General features: G+C 39.1%; 3 protein-coding genes across 4 annotated transcripts; 2 read left to right on the forward strand and 1 right to left on the reverse strand.

Moving 5' to 3' along the window:
* Positions 1 to 3: 3 nt before the first annotated feature.
* On the reverse strand, positions 4 to 4,872 carry kif3cb (kinesin family member 3Cb). 2 transcript variants are annotated; one of them, XM_058399061.1, is made up of 8 exons: positions 3,126 to 4,872; positions 2,924 to 3,025; positions 2,692 to 2,814; positions 2,068 to 2,186; positions 1,827 to 1,943; positions 1,460 to 1,565; positions 1,145 to 1,302; positions 4 to 782 (listed from the first exon to the last, which is right to left on the reverse strand). In XM_058399061.1, exons 1-8 carry the CDS (start codon positions 4,566 to 4,568, stop codon positions 674 to 676), a joined length of 2,277 nt encoding a protein of 758 aa, XP_058255044.1. In that variant the 5' UTR covers positions 4,569 to 4,872; the 3' UTR covers positions 4 to 673. The 2 variants fall into 2 exon arrangements, with proteins under 2 accessions (XP_058255044.1, XP_058255043.1); XM_058399060.1 differs by having other exon boundaries at positions 1,460 to 1,568.
* Positions 4,873 to 5,781: 909 nt separating this feature from the next.
* slc30a1b (solute carrier family 30 member 1b) lies at positions 5,782 to 9,481 on the forward strand. Its single transcript, XM_058399062.1, has 2 exons — positions 5,782 to 6,803; positions 7,357 to 9,481. The coding sequence occupies exons 1-2, from the start codon at positions 6,266 to 6,268 to the stop codon at positions 8,220 to 8,222; spliced, it is 1,404 nt and encodes a 467-aa protein (XP_058255045.1). The 5' UTR covers positions 5,782 to 6,265; the 3' UTR covers positions 8,223 to 9,481.
* A 3,551-nt stretch (positions 9,482 to 13,032) lies between these two features.
* hadhab (hydroxyacyl-CoA dehydrogenase trifunctional multienzyme complex subunit alpha b) lies at positions 13,033 to 20,383 on the forward strand. The gene is made up of 20 exons (XM_058399035.1): positions 13,033 to 13,147; positions 14,058 to 14,099; positions 14,184 to 14,254; positions 14,354 to 14,487; positions 15,132 to 15,270; positions 15,472 to 15,591; positions 15,703 to 15,805; positions 15,889 to 16,011; positions 16,646 to 16,764; positions 16,903 to 16,959; positions 17,039 to 17,148; positions 17,248 to 17,382; positions 17,480 to 17,651; positions 18,016 to 18,102; positions 18,181 to 18,321; positions 18,442 to 18,510; positions 18,604 to 18,799; positions 18,886 to 19,000; positions 19,095 to 19,240; positions 19,784 to 20,383. The coding sequence occupies exons 1-20, from the start codon at positions 13,078 to 13,080 to the stop codon at positions 19,927 to 19,929; spliced, it is 2,295 nt and encodes a 764-aa protein (XP_058255018.1). The 5' UTR covers positions 13,033 to 13,077; the 3' UTR covers positions 19,930 to 20,383.
* The last annotated feature ends 77 nt before the right edge of the window (positions 20,384 to 20,460 follow it).

Below are 20,460 nucleotides of genomic sequence, written 5' to 3' on the forward strand. Positions count from 1 at the left end.
TGTTCTAGATTTGACAGCTGTATAACTGAAGTCTTATGAATAATTTTAACGTAAAAATGGTGTGAATGATTTTTCTTTTGCTCAGTGTTTTCTCTTAGGATGATTTAAAATCCTTTGCTATTTTAGATCAGGTTTATTCAGAACACGAGCCTTAGTACAACATTGTCTATATGTTTTTTATCACACTCGTATCTGACCGCAAAATCTGAAATATAACCACGGAAAGGAGTCGTTTTAACTTAATAAACGTGCGATGGATTTGACTTGTGCCATATGTGACAAATAAACTGAAAGGTGCTGTGTCCATGTGTCCTCTAGAGGTCAGTAAAGAGGCTGAAATTCCTCATCAGTGGTTAGATTATTACATGGCATTTAACTGGTAAACATCATGAGACTGTAGGTCATTTGTTTATCATGCAACATAACCATTTACTGTTGCCACTGATTGTTTTCAAGTATGTAAGACTTTACAGGACTATACAGTACACACGCAGACACACAAGAGCAAACTGTGCTTAATTGATTGATTCAAAGCTCTGATACAAAATTATTGTGCAACAAGGAAAGGCAGCTTGATCTCACGATTAAGCAGTTAAAAAAAACAAAGCCAAACAGATCTTGTGGTGCTTTTCCTGCATGTACACCATGGCAAAAGCACCATAGTCAAAACACTTCATGGTTGAAGCACACTAGCGCATGCCCCCATTGCAGAAGGTGGGACCTGAGACCCGGCGGCCACTGAGCTGGTTGATGAAGATGTGGGCAGACTTGGTCCTTGATACCTTGTGAGAGAAAAAAGACAATGGGTCATCTTCATTCATACTTCTTCAGAAAGTGCTTATGGTGGATATGGAGCCTATGCTGGGAACAGTGGGCTCAAGGCATGAATACACCACTCACTCACTCACACACACACACAGACCTTCAAACACTCATTCAGACCTAGCAACAATTTAGAGAAGCCAATCCATAGCACCTAACATCATGTTTTCAGAGATCAGAGAAAACCCAAATGGGAGCATGCACAGGCAGTAACCAGAGCTCAGTACCCTGATACTGTAGGGCAGCATCATAAATCATTTTTATGACAAGAGCTATTGTGTTTCTTCATTGTGAAACAACTTATCTCATCTGAGACACTCACCATGATCTGGCCCGCATGACGCGTGATGCTGTTGATGTTTGCCTGTTTTGTGCAAAGTCACAGAGCAGATTTCTCGTCCTCATCTCTGCCCCTTGAATGTCCAGTGGGACCATAGTTGGTGATGTCATATCTAGCTCCAGAAGCATGATGTTTTCTGCCTGTGTAGTGCAAGCAAATGTATCAAATGCATTACAGAACAATTATACATAATAATAATAATAATAATAATAATAATAATAATAATAATAATAATAAAATGTAAATAACACATTTGTTAAAAAGCTAAAAAAATCTGCATGGCCTCTGTGTACCAACCCTATATCTAGAAGGAGATCCTGTTGCCACAGCAACTTGTGCATATTGGCTGATTGGCCTCTTGTATCCGACTGCAGACGTTGGCCTTTGTCTGATACGAGGAGAACTGCTGGAAAATAAGTTATTTATTAATAAATTTAATTTAATAATTTATTTTTATTTCTAGTTATTTAGTTATTCCCCCCCTCTCCTTTTTCTGTTTATCTTCTTTTGTAAAGCTGCTTTGAGACAACGTCCATTGTAAAAGGTGCTATACAAATAAATTGAATTGAAAAATATAATAAGTTCCAGTTGAAATGTTCATTTACTCGTCAATCAGTAATTAATCATTTGAGAGAATATTGTAAAATACAGTGAATATGCTTACTTTTCAGAGGGGAGAAGGGGTAAGACTTTCCACTGGTCTTCCTCACTGTCAAAGTGGAGCCGGTTTATGATCTTGTTTTTCTCCTCAGGAGGAATAAAATTCTCAATGATGAGATTCCTGCAAAACACATTATATTCAGACACTTATTTGAATTTTTTTTTTTACTTTAATGAAAGTCTCTTTTATTATATGTGTATGTCTTGGTGCATTCTTATTATGTTGGGAGCTGTGGAGAAAGTACTTGAATTTCATTTCTCTTGTCAGTTCATTTAATGTCTGCTCCAGCTCCTGTCTCGTTGTGACATGTTCATCAATGATGTCAGCAATCTCAGCTCGTACTAACTGCAGTTTGCTGTACAGCTGAGTAAAGACAAGACACAGAGTTATTCAAATGTTTTTCAGGCTTTATCATGTCAGAATCAGATTCTAAAAATCATGCTTGATTAATAAATCTCTTGAGCAAGTACTGACATTGTGATAGGTTGATAAAACAGAATGGTTGACCTGGATATAAAATTGCCTAGCTTCTTTGGCTTCTATGGAAACCTCTCTAAAACATTAAGATTCTTTTGTTGGGTTCTACAAAATGTTCCCCTTGAGAGCCAAGCCAAAAGTCTGCATTTAAACTTGTTCAATTGTGAATAAAAAGGATGTACTATAACGTAAAGCATAAAAAGGCATGATTTTATGAGAATTTTCCAACAAATTTAAAAGAAAGAGACAGATGTAGTTTGGTTTCTTTTCATATAACTTGTGTGGTTTATAATGAATTGTCATCCTGCTCGACATCCTGCTCTCCTCCTCATCCCTGCTAAAAAAATATCTGTGTAGTTGTGCTGATGACTTTGTCGAACGTGAGATTCACCTTCTTAAGCTTTTTGGTTTTGAGCTCCACCTCCTGCTGTAGAGTTGAATAGGTTTCTTTTAGTTCCACCGTCTCCTCATCCTGCTCAAACATCAGTTGCTGCATCTCCCTCTCTTGTCTCTCCTATGAGAGATAACACACACAAATGCTTTAAATTAGATGCCTAGCATAAACTATCAGTAGACATTGAATTAAAAGACTACAAACGTTAGTGTATATTTGCAGGTGTTACCTGCTCTGCAATCTCCTGTCTCTTTATCTCTAACATTTTCTGCTGTTCATTGGTGTGGTCAATGATGTTCTTGCCTCCAATCAGAAGCTTGCTTTCCAAGGCCTAAAGGAAATCAGAGCAAGCAGGAATTAAATGATTCTGTAATTAATTGCCTGAAAAGAACAGTGTAGTTAAAAGAGCCAAAATATGCTCAAGTTCTAACCTTGTATTTTTCAATCATAATTCCCATAATCTGTTGTTCCTTCAACAAATCCTCCATAGTCTGTGATTTTTCATCCAGTATGCCTAATTTCCTCCTAAACTCCGGGCTGTCATTGGCAGAGCTCTTAGCCATCTGCTGCTTCCACCAGTATTCCTCTGGTCTCTCCTCCTTCACCATCTCCACAATGTCCACCTCACAGTTTCTAGGTGTCTCCACTTCCCCACTGCTCATGCTTCTCTTCATCTTTACACTGTTCCTCCGTCTTCTCCTTTCTTTGGCCAGCATACCTCGTTCCTCTAGCTGCGCCTTTAGTCGGGCTATTTCTTCTTGGAACTCGCGGAGCAAAGCGTCTTTGGGGTCTTCGTTGATCTTTGGCCTGTTTTTGATATTCTTTGCTCTGTTTGCAAACCTCAAGGTGGCGAGAGTTTCCTCATAGTGACATGATGCGGGTCCAATTGTAGCCACTATGACAGTTTTAGCATTCCCTCCTAAAGAGTCCTGTAACAGGCGTGTGAGTTTGGAATCCCTGTATGGGATGTGCGAATTTTTCCCATCCACTAGTGCTGAGATAACATTTCCAAGAGCACTGAGAGACAAGTTTATTTTGGCAGCTTCTTTGAATCTCTGTCCCTGGGCACCTGTCTTGCTTTGACGTTCACTGCCGGCCAGGTCCACCATGTTTAACTTCCCAACCCGAATATGCTCCTCGCCATCAATGCCCACCTCGCTGCATTCGATGGTTATAACAAAAACGGCATGTGAACGTGAGCTGCGTTCGTTCATTTTCGTAAACCCAACAGACCTGGACTGATTCCCCAAATTCATCACATGTTCAATTTCCTTGATGTTTTTCGTGACAACAGATGACAGGTCTTTGACATATATGCCAAACTCTGGATTCTCCTTAAGCTCCATTTTTTTATTATTATCCTTGCAAAGGAGATCCCGTATCTCATCTTGATATATCTCCAGATATGACACTCTCACCAAGTACTGCTGGTTCTGGGATCTGGATATATGGGTGAAGATATGGTGAAAAGAATTTGGTATTACCCCACGTTTTTCTGGATCCATGGACAGACCTTGCATGGTATATGTCTTCCCGGTACCAGTTTGACCGTAGGCAAATATAGTTCCGTTAAACCCGAGTAGCACAGAGTCAATCAGAGGTTTGCACGAGTAATCGTACAGGTCGTTTTGTTTCGAAAACATATCATAGACAGCGTCAAAAGTGAACGTCTTGTTCAGGGTCCCGGCTGCTTTAGGGTTCCGGACGCTTACCTGGCCCAGTTTCACATCCACTTCAACAATCCTTTCATGACTCATCGCCTCCTCTTTCTTGTTTACAGGGCGGCACCGAACCACCACCTTCACCGTCTCCGCTTTTTTACCCAGCGACATGGACCGCGGCCGCAGCATCACCACACTGTTTCTCTTAGACATTTTGCTGTACTAGGTGCTGTCGCTACATGCAAAAGCCTCTGCGAAGTAAACCAAGTCTGGGAAAGGCTAAGCGGGAGCGATCGTCCACAAGAAAAACGCCCAACTTCCCACGTAGTCCAGAAAGCATCTTTTCCCACGAGGAAAGCTTAATCCGTTTATATATACACATATGACACTTACTTGAAAAGGATTTAGTTAACAAACGGATTCTGCCTTTAAGAAGAGGATTAAAGCTCCATTAACGGCATTCGTTACAGAGAGCGCGATATCCAGCTTCCCACCTCCATCCTCCATCCACCACACCCTGCAGCGCTGCAGCACACACACACATGCACACACACACACACACACACACACACAATAGAGCGCCGAGACTCACACTGATAGGTAGAACATCACTCCCACCTCCAGGAAATAAAAGCTGCTTAGAATATTGTTTACAATAATTATAATAATAGTAATCATATAAATATGGCTACTAAAATTCCTTTTCTTCTTGTTATTGTTGTTTTTCTTCTTCTTGTAATAGTAATAATAATTAATATTATTATTAGCCTATTGTTATTGTCATCATCATCATCATCATCATCATCATCATCATCATCATCATATTGATTCAGATCTGCTAAGCACACTGGCAGCGTGCTGATTTATTATTATTATTATTATTATTATTACATTTATTTTAATATCAGGCTGGCAGCCAAAAATTTTGGGGGTTCTTCCAAGTGTGCCGCCCCCTTATGTGAAGCAGTCTGGTCCTGCCATCTTTAATCTGTGAATTCAATCAGACTAATATGAGTATTTAATCAATACTGGGTCTTGAGTTTTAACCTGACATAGTTACATATTCATGAAACAGTGGATTGGAGTCCAGTGTCCCAGGACAGGTTTGAGATCCACGGCGAGGATGAAGGCTCAGTGCTTAGTGATTCCCAACAAGGATGTTTTTGTTAAGTACAACATTAACTACAAGTTATGGTGTGTATAGACCACACAAAAAAATACAGCAATACTTTTAAAATGTGAATGTTTGGGGGGGAAATGGATCAACTCACTGCATATGTTTAGGTTTTTTGAAAGCATGTAAATAAGTGAATAAGTGAGTATTAAGCATTGTTACAATATGATGATGATGATGATGATGATGATGACGATAATGATGATGATAATTGCCAACGCTTCTGTTTTCCTCTTCAGTCATATTCTGAATTACAAATACCTCCTTTGTAAATAAGTAATGCACTGTGTGGAGTGTAAAAGCCATTGTTTTGTACCCTAGGTAGTGCTTTTATATGGGTAATAGGTGCTGATTAGGATTCAGACATTAGTTGTGTACGTCCCATCATTCACCCAATAAGAAAAGGCGAAGGCGTGTTTCGGCCAAGGTCCGTGTGGAGAAAGTAAACTGAACCGTGTGTAAAGGGGTATTAGAAACGGAATTTCAAGAGAACCGGTGGATACGATCTGATCATATTTCTCTTCTTCTTGGAAAGCAGACGAGATGCGTAACTTTTTTCTTGGCTTGTTTGTATAGCTGCATCGTTACCAGTAGCGACAGCGCACAGTGACAGTGCATTTAAAGGCACGGTGCGGTGCGCAAAGGGAGTACCGGATGGATAAAGTGTTGTTCATCAGGGATAAACAACTAGGATGTAATTTAGTGTTTCTCTGAAATCTTTATTTGCAGCAGAAAGATGGAACCGAAGCAAGCGAGGCTGCTGTGCATGCTCTGTCTAACTTTCGGCTATTTCGTGGTGGAGGTGGTGGTGAGTCGAGTGACCGGCTCTCTGGCGATGCTGTCCGATTCCTTCCACATGCTGTCGGATGTGATCGCTCTGCTCGTGGCGTTGCTCGCGGTCAGACTCTCTGACCAAACAGCCGCCACGAGCCTCAACACATTCGGCTGGATCCGCGCAGAAGTCATGGGCGCCCTGGTCAATGCCGTGTTTCTCACTGCGCTCTGCTTCACCATCTTACTGGAGGCAGTGGAGCGCTACACGGAGCCGCATGAAATTGAAAACCCGCGGGTTGTGGTGTGGGTTGGAGTGGTCGGGCTTGTTGTAAATGTGCTGGGGCTTCTGCTATTTCATGGTTACGCAGGACACGGACACTCTCACAGCACAAGTGACAAGAGCTATGAGAAATCAGAGACATCAGCAGGGGAGGCTTACGATCTGCTGGTGAAGAGCCAAAGTCCTGGACGAGGTGACCATGTTGTTCATGTTGAAGCAGGTGATTATCCTCTAATGATTCATTTATAAAACATAATTCATTGACTATGGGAAGTTGTAAGATATACAATACGTTTTTGTTATTTGCTTTTTTAATTGTGCATTTTATTTTCTGATAAACACTATACTTTTCTGATACACAGTTCTCTTCTGATAAACCTGTTTTATTCTTCTGTTAAACACTTATTTTACTCTTTATTAAAAACTCTAATCTTCTGATAAACACTTTAAATAAACATTTGACTCGACAAACACTACTCTTCTGCTATACTTATTTTACTCTGCTAATAAACTGCTCCCATTTTACTCAGAGTTCAGCTGAATTGCTAATCCCTCCTTATTAAATATATAATCTATTACATGGATTTATTTTGTTTCCAAAGTAGTGCATTTATATGAGGAGTAGTTAATGATTTGGAAGTCGGTCATTAGTCCCCCAGTGGGAAAAGACAGTGGCATTGGTTCACATCTGAATATGAGTAATAATAAGTACTTTTGTGCTTTTTACTATTTTGATTTTTAATTGTGAAATTGACTGCTCTGATATTTTTCAGACGTTGTTTCAAAACATAGCCTGGAAATCCCATTGAATGGAAACATCTCACCAGAGAAGGCGGAGCATGAATTAGATTCATCATCCCAGCTTAACATGCGTGGAGTCTTCTTACATGTGCTGGGTGATGCCCTTGGCTCTGTCATTGTAGTGGTTAATGCCCTCATTTTCACGTTTGTGTGGAGGACATGTGACAGTCAGGAGATGTGTATTAACCCATGTTCCAGTAGCTACTGCTCTGACCACTGGCCTGTGAATACACACTTTATCCACAGAAATGGCACCAGTGCTGTCTCTTTAGCTGGACCGTGCTGGGTGCTCTACCTGGATCCCACACTCTGTGTAATCATGGTGGTCATCTTGCTCTATACTACCTTCCCACTGCTGAAGGAGTCAACCCTCATTCTTCTGCAGTCAGTCCCCAAGCAGATTGACATGCAGAGGCTGGACAAGAAGCTGAGGAGTCTTGAGGGGGTTCTGGCGGTCCATGAACTGCACATTTGGCAGCTGGCTGGGAGTCGAATCATCGCCACGGCACACGTTAAGTGCCATGACCCAGCATCCTACATGGACACTGCCAAACGCATCAAAAGCCTCTTCCATGAAGAAGGCATCCATGCTACCACAGTACAGCCTGAGTTCTCGGATGACAAAGAGCCCGGTGTCTCAGAGTGTGAACTGCCCTGTTACAGTCAGTGCTCCCTAAAGCTCTGCTGTGACACAAGCTGGAAATCTAGATCTGAATCAGTGCTCGTGTGCACAGACAACTCATCCAGTCAAAATACTCCTCAACGATCCACTGCTAGCTGGAATATTCAGCAGAAGCCAGAAGTTCTTCTGCAGATGGAGGTGGAATCCAGTGTCTAGGTTTAATAAAATAAAGAGTATCCAATTTTACAGCAATCTTTGCAACAGGAACAAATCTGTTTATGTTTTAAGTTACGTTTTGGGAATCTCAGATCCCTGATTTACTTCCCCCCGGATGTATGCAAACCTAACTAATCAACTACACACAATACCTCTTATCTCATAAACCTGTGGTGGCATGGATGCTTTGTCACGATGACAAACATTTCTATAATTGTAATTTTGAGAATGTCATTTGGAGCACTTTATTGGTATTAACTTTTTGCTTATAGTAAAATACTATCCATGTGCCTTAAAGAAATAAAAAACAGAATAATTACACTATGCATTATTATTTTATCTTTATCATTTAATTAACTTTAGTGTAACAAGTGATTTAAAGGAGGGCATTATTGTAATCCCTGTTCTGAAAAAAAAACAAAAAAAACAAAAAACAATGTCCTCACTATTGGAATGTGTTAACTTAGTGCCAAGATGCCAGGCTATGTAATCTGATTAACAGTTAACTACATCTGTGCCAAACTAAATATTTATATCACTTGCTACTATTGCTTACATGAAAGGTTTTTGTTATTAAGGTCATGAATGTTACATGTTTTAGGGAGTGTCTGACTCTGTAGGACATATTATCCTCTCCACAGCTGTCAAAATACGGCATGTCTCCGATGAACTTTAAGACCAACTACACACGCGTTATTACTGGTTAAAATTGTTTTAAAGGGCTCGAAAATGTCCAATCCCCTTTAGGCTTTCAATGGGTTCTTAAGAAACAACAGTTTGGGGATAGAGTGAGAACATAACTTAATGAGGGCAGCATGATGCAATCAATAATGCAGTGTATGGGGCACTGTGTCAAGAAAACAATAGAGAATAGACCTTATTCAGTTCTCGCACAGTTCTCCAATCAATCCTCAAGGATAAGAGGCCGACTGTGATGTCTTCTATTGTTGACCTTTTTAAGAAACAAATTGATTGGCACTTACAGTAATCAGAGTTGCATTGTCTTGTGTTGTATGGTTGAATGGTAGACAGACATCTACTGATATATGTACTATATGTGAGAAGCATATTTGTTAGCTTTGTCTTACTCCATTGTTAGAGATGATCGTATCAGAATAGTCCTGATTTCAGTCAGGAGAACTTCATACTCCATATTACAATGAAGCTACTGTAATCCATGGATAAACAAAACAATTTTATAATTTGTTACAATCACATTCCATGCACATTAAGCACACAAGTTCTTTCAAATGGGTCTATAGTACTTCTCTTTCCCATTTTATTTTGTTCAATGATTTAGATTTGCTTTTAGATAAGTGTTCAGTCAGTACCATGTTTTACACTAATCTAATAAAGTATTTATGTCTTAAAATGTACATGTATTTGTTTACTATTCAGGGTGTGGGGCAATCTGCTTGCCTAGGTAAGCAGTGATGGTGAGTAGTTGGAGGGCTTCTTATTGGTCTAGTAGAATGCTTTGTCCTTAGAGTTATTTAAAAAGAAAAGAAAAGACAAAAAAACCCTTAACATTGCTTAAAACTGCTAACAAAAAACAAACCCAGATACACCTTCTATACCTCACAGAGTGAGTACTTAAGGGCATTATCCATCTGCACAATTTGATTTTGGCATTTTCTGCACCCTTACCCCTCCTTTAAAAAAACGAACAAAATACAATCCATTCCTTGATGGATGTTTCAGGTTATTGTCCTGTTGGAACATACATTTTCCACTCTAAAGAGCTTTTTGGTTGACTGGGAAAATTGATTATATTTGATTCTGTCCATGTTGCCCTTAACAACAACAATTTCCAGCTCCTTCAGTTGAAAAGCAACCTCAGAGCATGTTGATACTACAGTGATAAACCTTGATGATAGGAATGGTGTTATCTGAGTGTTGTGCTGTATTTGGTCTGTGCCAAAAAATAAGGCTTAGCTTTTAGATCAAATGTCTCAAAATCTTTTTTTAAAAGCACCCAGATTTTGCCACATGCCTCATATTCCAGGCATGTCTTTATGAAGTGGCTTCCCTCTGTCAACTTTTGCATAGCTGTTTATGAAGAGACGATGATATTGCTGAGATCTTCACAGGTTCAACTATATCAGGCAGTGAGCTCTCAGTGTCATAGCCGTCCTCTTGACTTGTTCTTCTTGCTAGTGCAGTCAATTTGGAAGGATGGCCTGATAGTAGTAGAGTGCGGGTTGTGGCATATTTTTCTTTTTTGTTATATTGCACATTACAATGTTCCTAAGAAGGTTTAAAGCATTGATTATCTTTTTTTATATAACATTTTCCATCTTTTTTCTTCTAACAACTTTAATCCCAAAGATTCATGGGCAAGTCCTTGGTCACCATGACAGCAACCCGCCTTATCTGATCTGCCATTTTAGCTGTGAGACTTTTCAAATGTCAAATATATTTACTGTACAACCATACAGTTGGATTTAAAATGAACAAAGGCAAACATCCTTTTTAGCATATTTAGTGTGAGTGCTCAAAAAGAAAATAAATTCCAATTTTATTTTGACTTTTAATAGCAAGGCTTCCGAACACTTTCTATTACGCAGTTTTTAAAGTTTTTTTTTAATGATTCAAACTAACTCATTGAATTATTTTTATCTCTGTAGAGTCATTTAAAAATAAGCAGAAAAAGTACATTCTAATATACTTAACTCTTTTTACCCTTTTTTATCATAAGCATCTAAAATTTGTACATAACCTCTTCTAACAGAGGCAAAGTCTATGACCTTAAGGAAACCCCATGAACTATCCCCACATATCCCCAAATATCCCCACTCCCCCAACACACACACCCAACCCCAAGACTGTTCACCTTTCCAACCTTTCGATATGTTTTGATATCACAAATAGGAGTGGACAAAAAGCATACCCTTGGAGCCACACCCGGAATCTGACAACCTTAAAGGATTTTAACCTAACACTAACTATGCAGTGTAGTGATCTCTGCAGGATCACTAGACTCACACAGAGACCAGATCACACAAAGTAACCCACATACCCTGAACCTCTGCATTACCTCCCACAACAGCTATCAAGATAATAGGCCTTCACCAAACCCACAAAACACGTGTTGACTTTATTGACATTTTCAACTGAGTAAAGAGCTGGACCACTGTTTCACAGCATGAATAGAACCTGCATTGCCCCTCCTGATTTCTAGGTTCAATAATCAGATAAATAAAAAATAAATAAATAGGGACCACCATCTTAATTTTCCAGTCCAAGGACACTGGCCCAGCTCTTCATGCTACACTGAACTTTGTCCAATGCCTTTAACATCCAGCTAAATCTCATCCACCCATGCAACCTTGCCACTATTAAGGTTTTTAATCACGATAATAACCCCAGCCACAGATATGGACACCAAAACACCAGAGATTTGTCTACAGGTTTATGGAGCTCCTCAAAGTGCTTTCTCCATCACTCAACAATATCCCCAGCAGAGGTCACTACTCCCTCACGCTTGCTTAGCAGAGCCTGCGAACTGCCAAACAGTGGAGCTTAAAAGGTTACATAATTCACTTTATTCATCCAGAGAAACTGCTTTATCCTGGGCAGGGTCATGCAGGTTCTGAAGCCTACAGGAATTACAGGACAACATGCACATACAGTATTTACACACTCATTTACATTAATAAGGACTTCTTATAATTATATATTATATATAATTAATATAGTATATATATTGACTAGTCTTTTGAAGTGAATGGGTTTAATCCAAATCTCAAAAACTCAAAAACATGTAGGCCTTAATAATAATAATAATAATAATAATAATAATAATAATAATAATAATAGTATAATATAATAGCCATCATAATATTTCCTGTCAGAATCTTTGGGACAAAAATGGCCCTAATAAATAGACAAAATAGGGATATGTGGTATTTCTTTTATATTTAATGGGGGTTCCCATCTGTAAAAAGTTTGACATCCTTTGATCTAGAGGTCATACACCTATGGCATAACAGTATGAACACTGACAGGTGAAGTGAATAACACTGATTATCTCCATCAAGGCACCTGTTAGTGGGTGGCATATATATGGCAGCAAGTGAACATTTTGTCCTCAAAGTTGATGTGTTAGAAGCAGGAAAAATGGACAAGCGTAAGGATTTGAGCGAGTTTGACCAAGGGCCAAATTGTGATGGCTAGACGACTGGATCAGAGCATCTCCAAAACTGCAGCTCTTGTGGAGTGTTCCCGGTCTGCAGTGGTCAGAATCTATCAAAAGTGGTCCAAGTAACAGTGGTGAACCAGCGACAGGGTCATGAGCGGCCAAGGGTCAGTGATGCACATGGGAAGTGAAGGCTGGCTCATGTGATCCGATCCAACAGACGAGCTACTGTTGATCAAATTGATCAAGAAGTTAATGCTGGTTCTGATAGAAAGGTGTCAGAATACACAGTGCATGACGGGTCAGCACTGTTTTGGCAGCAAAGGGGGGACCAACACAATAATAGGGCAGGTGGTCATAATGCTATGCCTGATCAGTCTTAACAGGAACTAAAGGAACTAAATGGGAATCATGATTTTAAAACAATATATGCAAAGTTACAGAATCACGAAGTAGACTATGAATTTTTTAAATAAATTTTCAAGTTACACTGCGTGAATCATAATCAACTTAAAATGAAATCTTTTTACAGCTGTCCCATTACACCTGAGGCAAAATATTTTGTTTTCTTATTGACCAACAATTCCTTTAAGTAGCTCTAGCCTGAGTGGGCGGAGCAAACAGTGTAAGTGAGTTGCGTAATAGCGTGTGATTGGCTCAGCAGCTTTTCTTGCACTTTTTATTCTCTCTTCCGGTTGTCAGCATTGACCTCCCAAGATGGCGGCGATACGAGCTCTAGGTGTCCTGTCCAGACTTACAACAAGGGGAAGATATACACTGCTTTCAGGTACACACACTTTACAATCGTATACTCAGAGCCCTGCAGGATTCTTTTGACTTTTTGCCCCAACATGAAATTCCCAGGATCTTGACTCAGGCAGCTAGCGAGATAAGTTCAGCTACTCTTTGCTGAATGACTAATCTATATTTATTCCACCTTCATGCCCACCTTCTGAAGATATGAATAATGATCGGTTACTGCGCTCGATTAAATGGGATTAAATGCATGTCATGAGTAATTAGCAGTCTAAATTTAGCATGTTGGCTCCCACTGAGTTGCTAGAGCAGTGAAAAGACGCAGAAAATCAACGAAATGTGTCATTTCTGCTTCTTTTCCTTTCTGTTGTAGTATATGTAGTATAAGAGAATAGAATTAGCTTCTTTTTGCTAAATTGCTAAACCTTTTCACGTCTTTTTTTTTTACTACAATGACTTCAGCCATTGTATGTTGACTTGTATATTTTCTTGTATTGACTTGTAGATTTTCATTAGTTAACATGTATTAGATTTTCTGGCCTGTTTTATGAAAGTAGCTATTTTATTTTCATTTAAACTTGATGTTTTTTTTAGAGTAGTTATACTTTATCATAGAAACAAAGTAATAAATCACGATGTAGGTTAAGAAGGGAAGAATGTAGGTTAAAGGTCGTCCAGTCTGCACTGCACAAGTCTTAAGCCCCGCCCACCGCCACCATACCGCTGCTGTACCGCTTGTAAATCACTATTAAATAGTCCTAGTGTTAATAAAACTGTTATATACTATTAAAACAGTAGTGTGTTTATAGCATGGCTTTCTTCATATACATTTTAAAATCATCCCAGGTTTTCTCTCAGCACACACACTAAAATAAAATATAAAATATAAATCTATCAATAATTTTAACTTTATTTAATAACTTTATTTTCTTTTTTTAAAGGTGTCTCAGGAAGAAGCTTCAGCGTAGCACCCTACTTAATGGGTAAATATTTTATTCTTAAAAGTATTTTTTTTTGTGTGCTGTTTAGGAATTTTGAAATGACATTTCTTGTCTATGTTTATTCAGCTCGTACACATGTCAACTATGAGGTCAAGGGAGACGTGGCCGTCATTCGCATCAATGACCCAAGTTCTAAGGTCGGTCTTGGACGAGCTACATTATAACAAGTGTGTTATTGATATAAATATATGAAAGAGAGAGAGAGATTTTTTTATCATTCACGCCTGTGTTTATAGGTGAACACTCTGTCAGTTACAATGCAGAAGGAGATGGTCGAAGTCATTGATGAGGTTTGGGAGAACAATGCAGTCAGAAGTGCTGTACTGATCTCCTCTAAGCCTGGCTGCTTCATTGCAGGAGCAGATATCAAGTCAGTACCATGTTTTGTACATGAAACTGTATTATTAAAAGGTTTATACTGTTTGTTAAATGGAATTAATAACCACATAGTGCTATACTACGGTATATTGCCAAAAGTGTGTGGACACCTAACCATCACATCCATGTGTGCTTTTGAACACACCGTTTTAGATTTAGTCCCCCTTTGTTATCACAATGCCCTCCGTTCTTCTGGGAAGGCTTTCCATTAGATTATGGCTGTGGGAATTTGTGTTCATTCAGCCAGAATGGCATTAGTGAGATCAGACATCTCTGATGAAGGTGAGGCTGTGCAGTCAGTGTTTCAGTTCATTCTAAAGGTGTTCAGTAGGGTTGAGGTCAGGGCTCTGTGCAAATCTCTTGAGTTTGTCCGCTCCATCCTTAACAGACCATGTTGCCATGGACCTCATGTTGGGTGCAGGAGTATAGTCATACTGGACCAGGTTTGGGCCTCTTAGTTCCAGTGAAGGGAACTTACAGCATACAAAAAATTGTGTATAATTGTTGGGATTGCTTCCAACTTTGTGGCAGCTGTTTGGGGAAGAACCACATATGACTGATGATCAGGTGTCCACCAACCTTTTGACTATATAGTGTATGTTACTGTTTAACTTTTTCTTTCTCATTTGTAAACAGCATGATAAAGGCTTGTAAGAGTGCAGAAGAAGTAAGCAAACTCTCTCAGGAGGGGCAGAAGATGTTTGAGAAAGTTGAGAATTCTCCCAAACCAATTGTTGCTGCCATCAATGGATCATGTCTTGGTGGAGGTCTAGAGGTACTGAAGTGATATTTCTAGTGTCTTGTCACATACATCGCTTTAAGGTTCTGAAGATCCTCTGCACTGAATAATACTAATATGTGAAGGTGTGAATTATAGTATTCAAATATATTGCTTTAAAATGTAAAATATGAATTAATTGCTCTTTTTTGTTATTTGTTCTGAAACCATGATGGATGTGTACAATCTGCTTTGTAGTTTGCCATCGCCTGCCAGTACAGAGTGGCCACAAAGAGTAAAAAGACAGTTCTGGGCACTCCTGAGGTCATGCTTGGTCTTCTTCCTGGTGCTGGAGGAACACAAAGGCTACCCAAAATGGTCTCTGCTAACATGAATGCTCTAAAACGTTATATATTGTCTAAAGACACATGCATGTCCTTATTACAGAAATCAAACAACAAGGTTAACAATTCTATGGTGTTTGTTTAGGTCGGGTTGCCCAGTGCTTTTGACATGATGCTAACAGGAAGGAATATTCGTGCAGATAAAGCCAAAAAAATGGGACTGGTTCACCAACTGGTTGACCCATTAGGTATTAATTTATTTTTTCTTTATATGTTTCTGGAGTTTCTTTCTTTGAGTTGTAACTTTTTTTAATTTTGAAATAAATCTCAGGGCCTGGACTGAAGAACCCAGAGGAGAGAACCATGGAGTATTTGGAAGATGTAGCAGTAGACTGTGCTCGTGGAATCGCTGACAAGAGAATCCTACTCACTAAAGAAAAGGGTCTGATGCAAAGTATGTGTCCTGTTTCAGTCCTTTTGTCCTTTTTATTTGTGGTGATATTTTTATAATACAGCACTTTGGAATTCTCAGATCTGATTAGTCTGATGCTGTTGATTCTTTTTCTATAACAGCATCTTAGACAGTATTTTGGCTGCAAGGCAAATCGGTTTGGTCTGATCAGCCATAACATTAAAATCAGGTGAAGGTGAAGTGTATAACATTGATTATCTTGTTACTATGGCACCTGTCAATGAGTGGGAATTATAAGGCAGCAAGTGAACAGTCACTTGACGTGTTTAAAGCAGGAAAAATGGGCAAGTATAAGGATCTGAACTTTGACAAGGGCCAAATTGTGAAGGCTAGGCAACTGGGTCAGAAAATCTTCAAAACAGCAGGTGTTTAATATGCAAAATCTCATACTCTATCAAGTGTTGAATATGGAGAAACTTTCTGTAGAGATGTTTAACATTTTGGAAGGCATTTCATTCAAAATGAACGTCTTTTGATATTAACAGTAACACTGTTTTATGTCATCCAATCACACCAGCCTGTGATAGATTTATATATTTATTTATTTATTTAATTAATTTTTAAAAGACCACCCTGTTTTATTCCTTACATATTTTGTATTTTTTTTGTTCTGCAGAAATACAAGACTACGTTATGAGCTTTGGGTTTGTGCGTAATCAAATCTACAACACCGTGCAGAAAAAAGTCATGAAACAGACTAAAGGCCTGTATCCTGCTCCCATGAAAATAATCGAGGTACATTTTTATTTATTTATTTTTTTATAATGGGTGGGGTCAGTGTCACTTGATGTAAATCATTAGCCTTTCCCTGAAATTAAGACGCAGAAACATTATTTAACCATCCATTAAGTTCCTCACAATTCTTCTCTATAGTGTGTGAAGACTGGCGTGGAGCAGGGCGTTGATGCAGGATACCTTGCAGAGTCTCAGGTACAATAAATTCACTGTACAATTTGGCTAAATGGCATTAGTGTAAACTGAAATGATTAATCAGACTTGTATGTTGCAGAACTTTGGCAAATTGGCGATGACTTCAGAATCCAGTGCACTTATTGGGCTTTATCAAGGCCAAGTAGCTTGTAAGAAGAACCGATTTGGAGTCCCTGAAAAAGAGGTTAAGTAAGTGCTGTGGCCTAATTTTCAGATTAAGGGTGTTCCTGTTTGAGACAAGATCTAGATTTAAATGTTTCATGATTTTTTTTTTCTCATTCTCTGTAGAACCCTGGCCATCTTGGGAGCAGGGCTGATGGGGGCAGGAATTGCCCAGGTCTCTGTGGATAAAGGAGTTAACACCATTCTTAAGGACACCACATTGGAGGGACTTAACCGAGGACAGCAGCAGGTTTACAAAGGGTGAGGTGAACTGAATTAAAATGGACCCAAGTGGTAATAAATTTGTTTTCAAGGAAACCATATGCAATAGTATTCATTCTGATGTTGTCTGTTGCAGATTAAATGACAAGACAAAGAAGAAGAGCATTACCTCATTTGAAAGAGACAGCATACTCTCCAACCTCACAGCACAGCTAGACTACAGCGGCTTCCAAAAGGCCGACATGGTCATTGAAGCTGTATTTGAGGATATTGCAATTAAACACAAAGTCATAAAAGAAATCGAAGCTGTAAGTCACAATGTTTGGTTCTTGTTTTTCAAATGCCAGACTAATGAATGATGCCAAGTCATTTCAAGAAAGTTATAAATAATTAAGTGCCACATTACATGACGGTATTTTTTTTTTTGTTTTCATCACTATGCTGACCACCACCACATGAATATGATTGACTTTCCCAGTCAAACAGCTCCGAATGCTTAAATGAATTTTACAGTATAGATTATTGTACATAACCCATTGGAGTATAAAACCCATGTTAACGTGAGCTTCCTTATGAAACTCAAGTCTTTTAGCAAAATACTTTTATCACAGATGACCACTTCAATACTGAATGTCACCAAGTTTTCACTAACACTTATTTTGATCTCAACAGGTCATTCCTCCTCACTGTATATTTGCCTCCAACACATCAGCTCTCCCAATCAAAGATATTGCAGCTGCCAGTAAACGGCCAGAGAAGGTCAGTCAGCGTTTAGAAATGTTCTGGTGCCTTTTGAGATTGATCGATCAGTTTTAACCTCCTTGTGTTTCGTCTCAGGTAATTGGAATGCACTACTTTTCTCCCGTGGACAAGATGCAACTTCTGGAGATCATAACGACTGATAAAACCTCTAAGGATACAACTGCATCCGCTGTAGCAGTTGGTCTGAAGCAAGGCAAAGTCATTATTGTGGTTGGGGTGAGTTGTTTGCAACCCTAAAAGGAAAACTGTTTTTCTAGATTTCTAGATAAATTTCTAATTTTCTAGTGTGTGTTTTTGTAATGAACATTAAAATGAATAGCATTGCTTTAATTGCAGGATGGACCTGGGTTTTATACTACTAGGTGCTTAGCTCCCATGTTAGCTGAAGCAGTCCGAGTGCTGCAGGTTTGTTTTCTTTTTTCCATTAGTAAAATAGAAGTTACATACATTATGAAAAACAATTATACATAAGCCTTATTCTGCATCCTACAAACGCAGGAAGGTGTGGACCCCAAGAAGCTGGACTCTCTGACGACAGGCTTTGGCTTCCCAGTAGGTGCTGCTACTCTGGCTGATGAAGTGGGTATCGACGTTGCTGCTCACGTGGCAGAGGACTTGGGCAAAGCTTTCGGCTCAAGATTTGGTGGAGGAAATCCTGAGCTGCTGAAAACAATGGTGGAAAAAGGATTCAAAGGTAAAATTAATCAAGCTACGTGACTTTGAATTCTGTTTATTTGTGCAGCTAATTTTGATCAGTGTGCATATGATTTGTGTTATTAGGTCGCAAATCTGGCAAGGGCTGCTATGTTTACCAAGCTGGAGTTAAACGCAAAGATGTCAATCCAGAACTAGGGGACATTCTGGAGCATTACAAGATGACTGCAAACCCTGCAGTGTAAGTGGTACTCTACAGGTGCATTATTGCTGTCGAAGCATTTCTGCTTCAGTAAGAACCAGTGAGTAAGCTCTCACTGTCTCTCTCCACGCAGCTCGTCAGACTCGGACGTGCAGTACAGACTGGTGTCTCGCTTTGTGAACGAGGCTGTGTTGTGCCTGCAGGAAGGCATCCTCGCCAATCCAGTGGAGGGAGACATTGGAGCGGTATTCGGCCTCGGTTTCCCCCCATGCCTTGGAGGTGAGAACCCTAGACGTTATGAATTAGATTGTTTTTCAGAAAAACCAGTGATGATCTGATAAGGAATACTCAAAGAATATCTGTTCATGAAATAAGAAATGAAAACACTATGACAGGATCATGTGATGCATCCTTATATTAATGCATTTAGCCAGTGATTTTATAAATTAATAAGCTGTTTATACATTTGAAGTTAATGCTGTGATACAAATTTCTTCTGGTTATCACTTAAATTATAGCTAATATTTAACCGTCACTCCGCTTCTTGTGAAGTTACTACTTTAGAAAACATGCAGCTTGTTAATAAGAAACTGCAAAGACCTTTACCGAACTTGAAGGTACAGTCTTACCTCTGTAAAGGCTCATGAGTGTCTGGCATTCAATTTCCAGTGAACAAGCAGTAGTTACTATAGACATATTTAGTACATGTGCATCACCATTCTGTTATTCACAATTATTCAACACCTTCTGACCAATCAGATCTCGAGAATCCGACAGCACTGTGGTACAAGTGAGGTTTAATGCAATGATTTATTGTTACAGGTCCCTTCCGCTTTGTGGATAGCTTCGGCGCAGACAAACTGGTGGAGAAGATGAAACGTTTCGAGGATGTATACGGAAACCAGTTTACACCATGCGCACTTTTGCTGGAACACGCAAAGGATCCAAGCAAAAAATTTCACAAGTGAACTTGCCAAGATGTGCCAACAATGAATTGTTTTTCTTGTGAAGGGAAAACTTGCTGCACTTAGAGGCTGTATGAAAAGACCTCTTTTTGTTTAAAAAAAAAAAACCTAAAATAGAACATGTGACCATGGTTAATATTAAAGTAATATTTTTACTGAATTGAAGACTTTGTGTTTGGTTTGTATTTCTAATTTAACATGCTGCGTAGCTTTGTTTTTCTAATGCTTGTACATGTTGTACACGCTGGATTGGAGTAGAGGTTAAGTGACAACCTTAATTAGTAAAATCACACCATTAATATCATTCATTTATGCTTCATCCAGTGGTCTACAGCTTTTTTGTGTACATGTAACTGATTTGATTTGGATGAATATCAGCACTTAATTAGACCTCTGTCTGATAGACCGTGCAAGGCAAACACTCAGTGAGAAAATAAACATCAAATGTTTAAACTCATCAGTGATGTGCTTTTTCTTAAATATTTATTTGCTTACTAAATATATTCCAACTCTCCAGCAAATACTGGGCAGCAA

Source organism: Hemibagrus wyckioides, linkage group LG09, assembly GCF_019097595.1.
Source record: "Hemibagrus wyckioides isolate EC202008001 linkage group LG09, SWU_Hwy_1.0, whole genome shotgun sequence".
Lineage (NCBI taxonomy): Eukaryota > Metazoa > Chordata > Actinopteri > Siluriformes > Bagridae > Hemibagrus > Hemibagrus wyckioides.

Excerpts from the sequence above, each read along its gene's own strand:
- kif3cb (XM_058399060.1), bottom strand. The coding sequence starts at position 4,568 with ATGTCTAAGAGAAACAGTGTGGTGATGCTGCGGCCGCGGTCCATGTCG. Across the intron at positions 3,026-3,125 it reads TTATGATTGAAAAATACAAG|GCCTTGGAAAGCAAGCTTCT; the intron begins GTTAGAACTTGA and ends GATTTCCTTTAG. Across the intron at positions 1,303-1,459 it reads GATCTCCTTCTAGATATAGG|GCAGAAAACATCATGCTTCT; the intron begins GTTGGTACACAG and ends TGCACTACACAG.
- slc30a1b (XM_058399062.1), top strand. The coding sequence starts at position 6,266 with ATGGAACCGAAGCAAGCGAGGCTGCTGTGCATGCTCTGTCTAACTTTC. Across the intron at positions 6,804-7,356 it reads TGTTGTTCATGTTGAAGCAG|ACGTTGTTTCAAAACATAGC; the intron begins GTGATTATCCTC and ends GATATTTTTCAG.
- hadhab (XM_058399035.1), top strand. The coding sequence starts at position 13,078 with ATGGCGGCGATACGAGCTCTAGGTGTCCTGTCCAGACTTACAACAAGG. Across the intron at positions 14,488-15,131 it reads ATTGCAGGAGCAGATATCAA|CATGATAAAGGCTTGTAAGA; the intron begins GTCAGTACCATG and ends ATTTGTAAACAG. Across the intron at positions 18,322-18,441 it reads AAGTCATTATTGTGGTTGGG|GATGGACCTGGGTTTTATAC; the intron begins GTGAGTTGTTTG and ends CTTTAATTGCAG.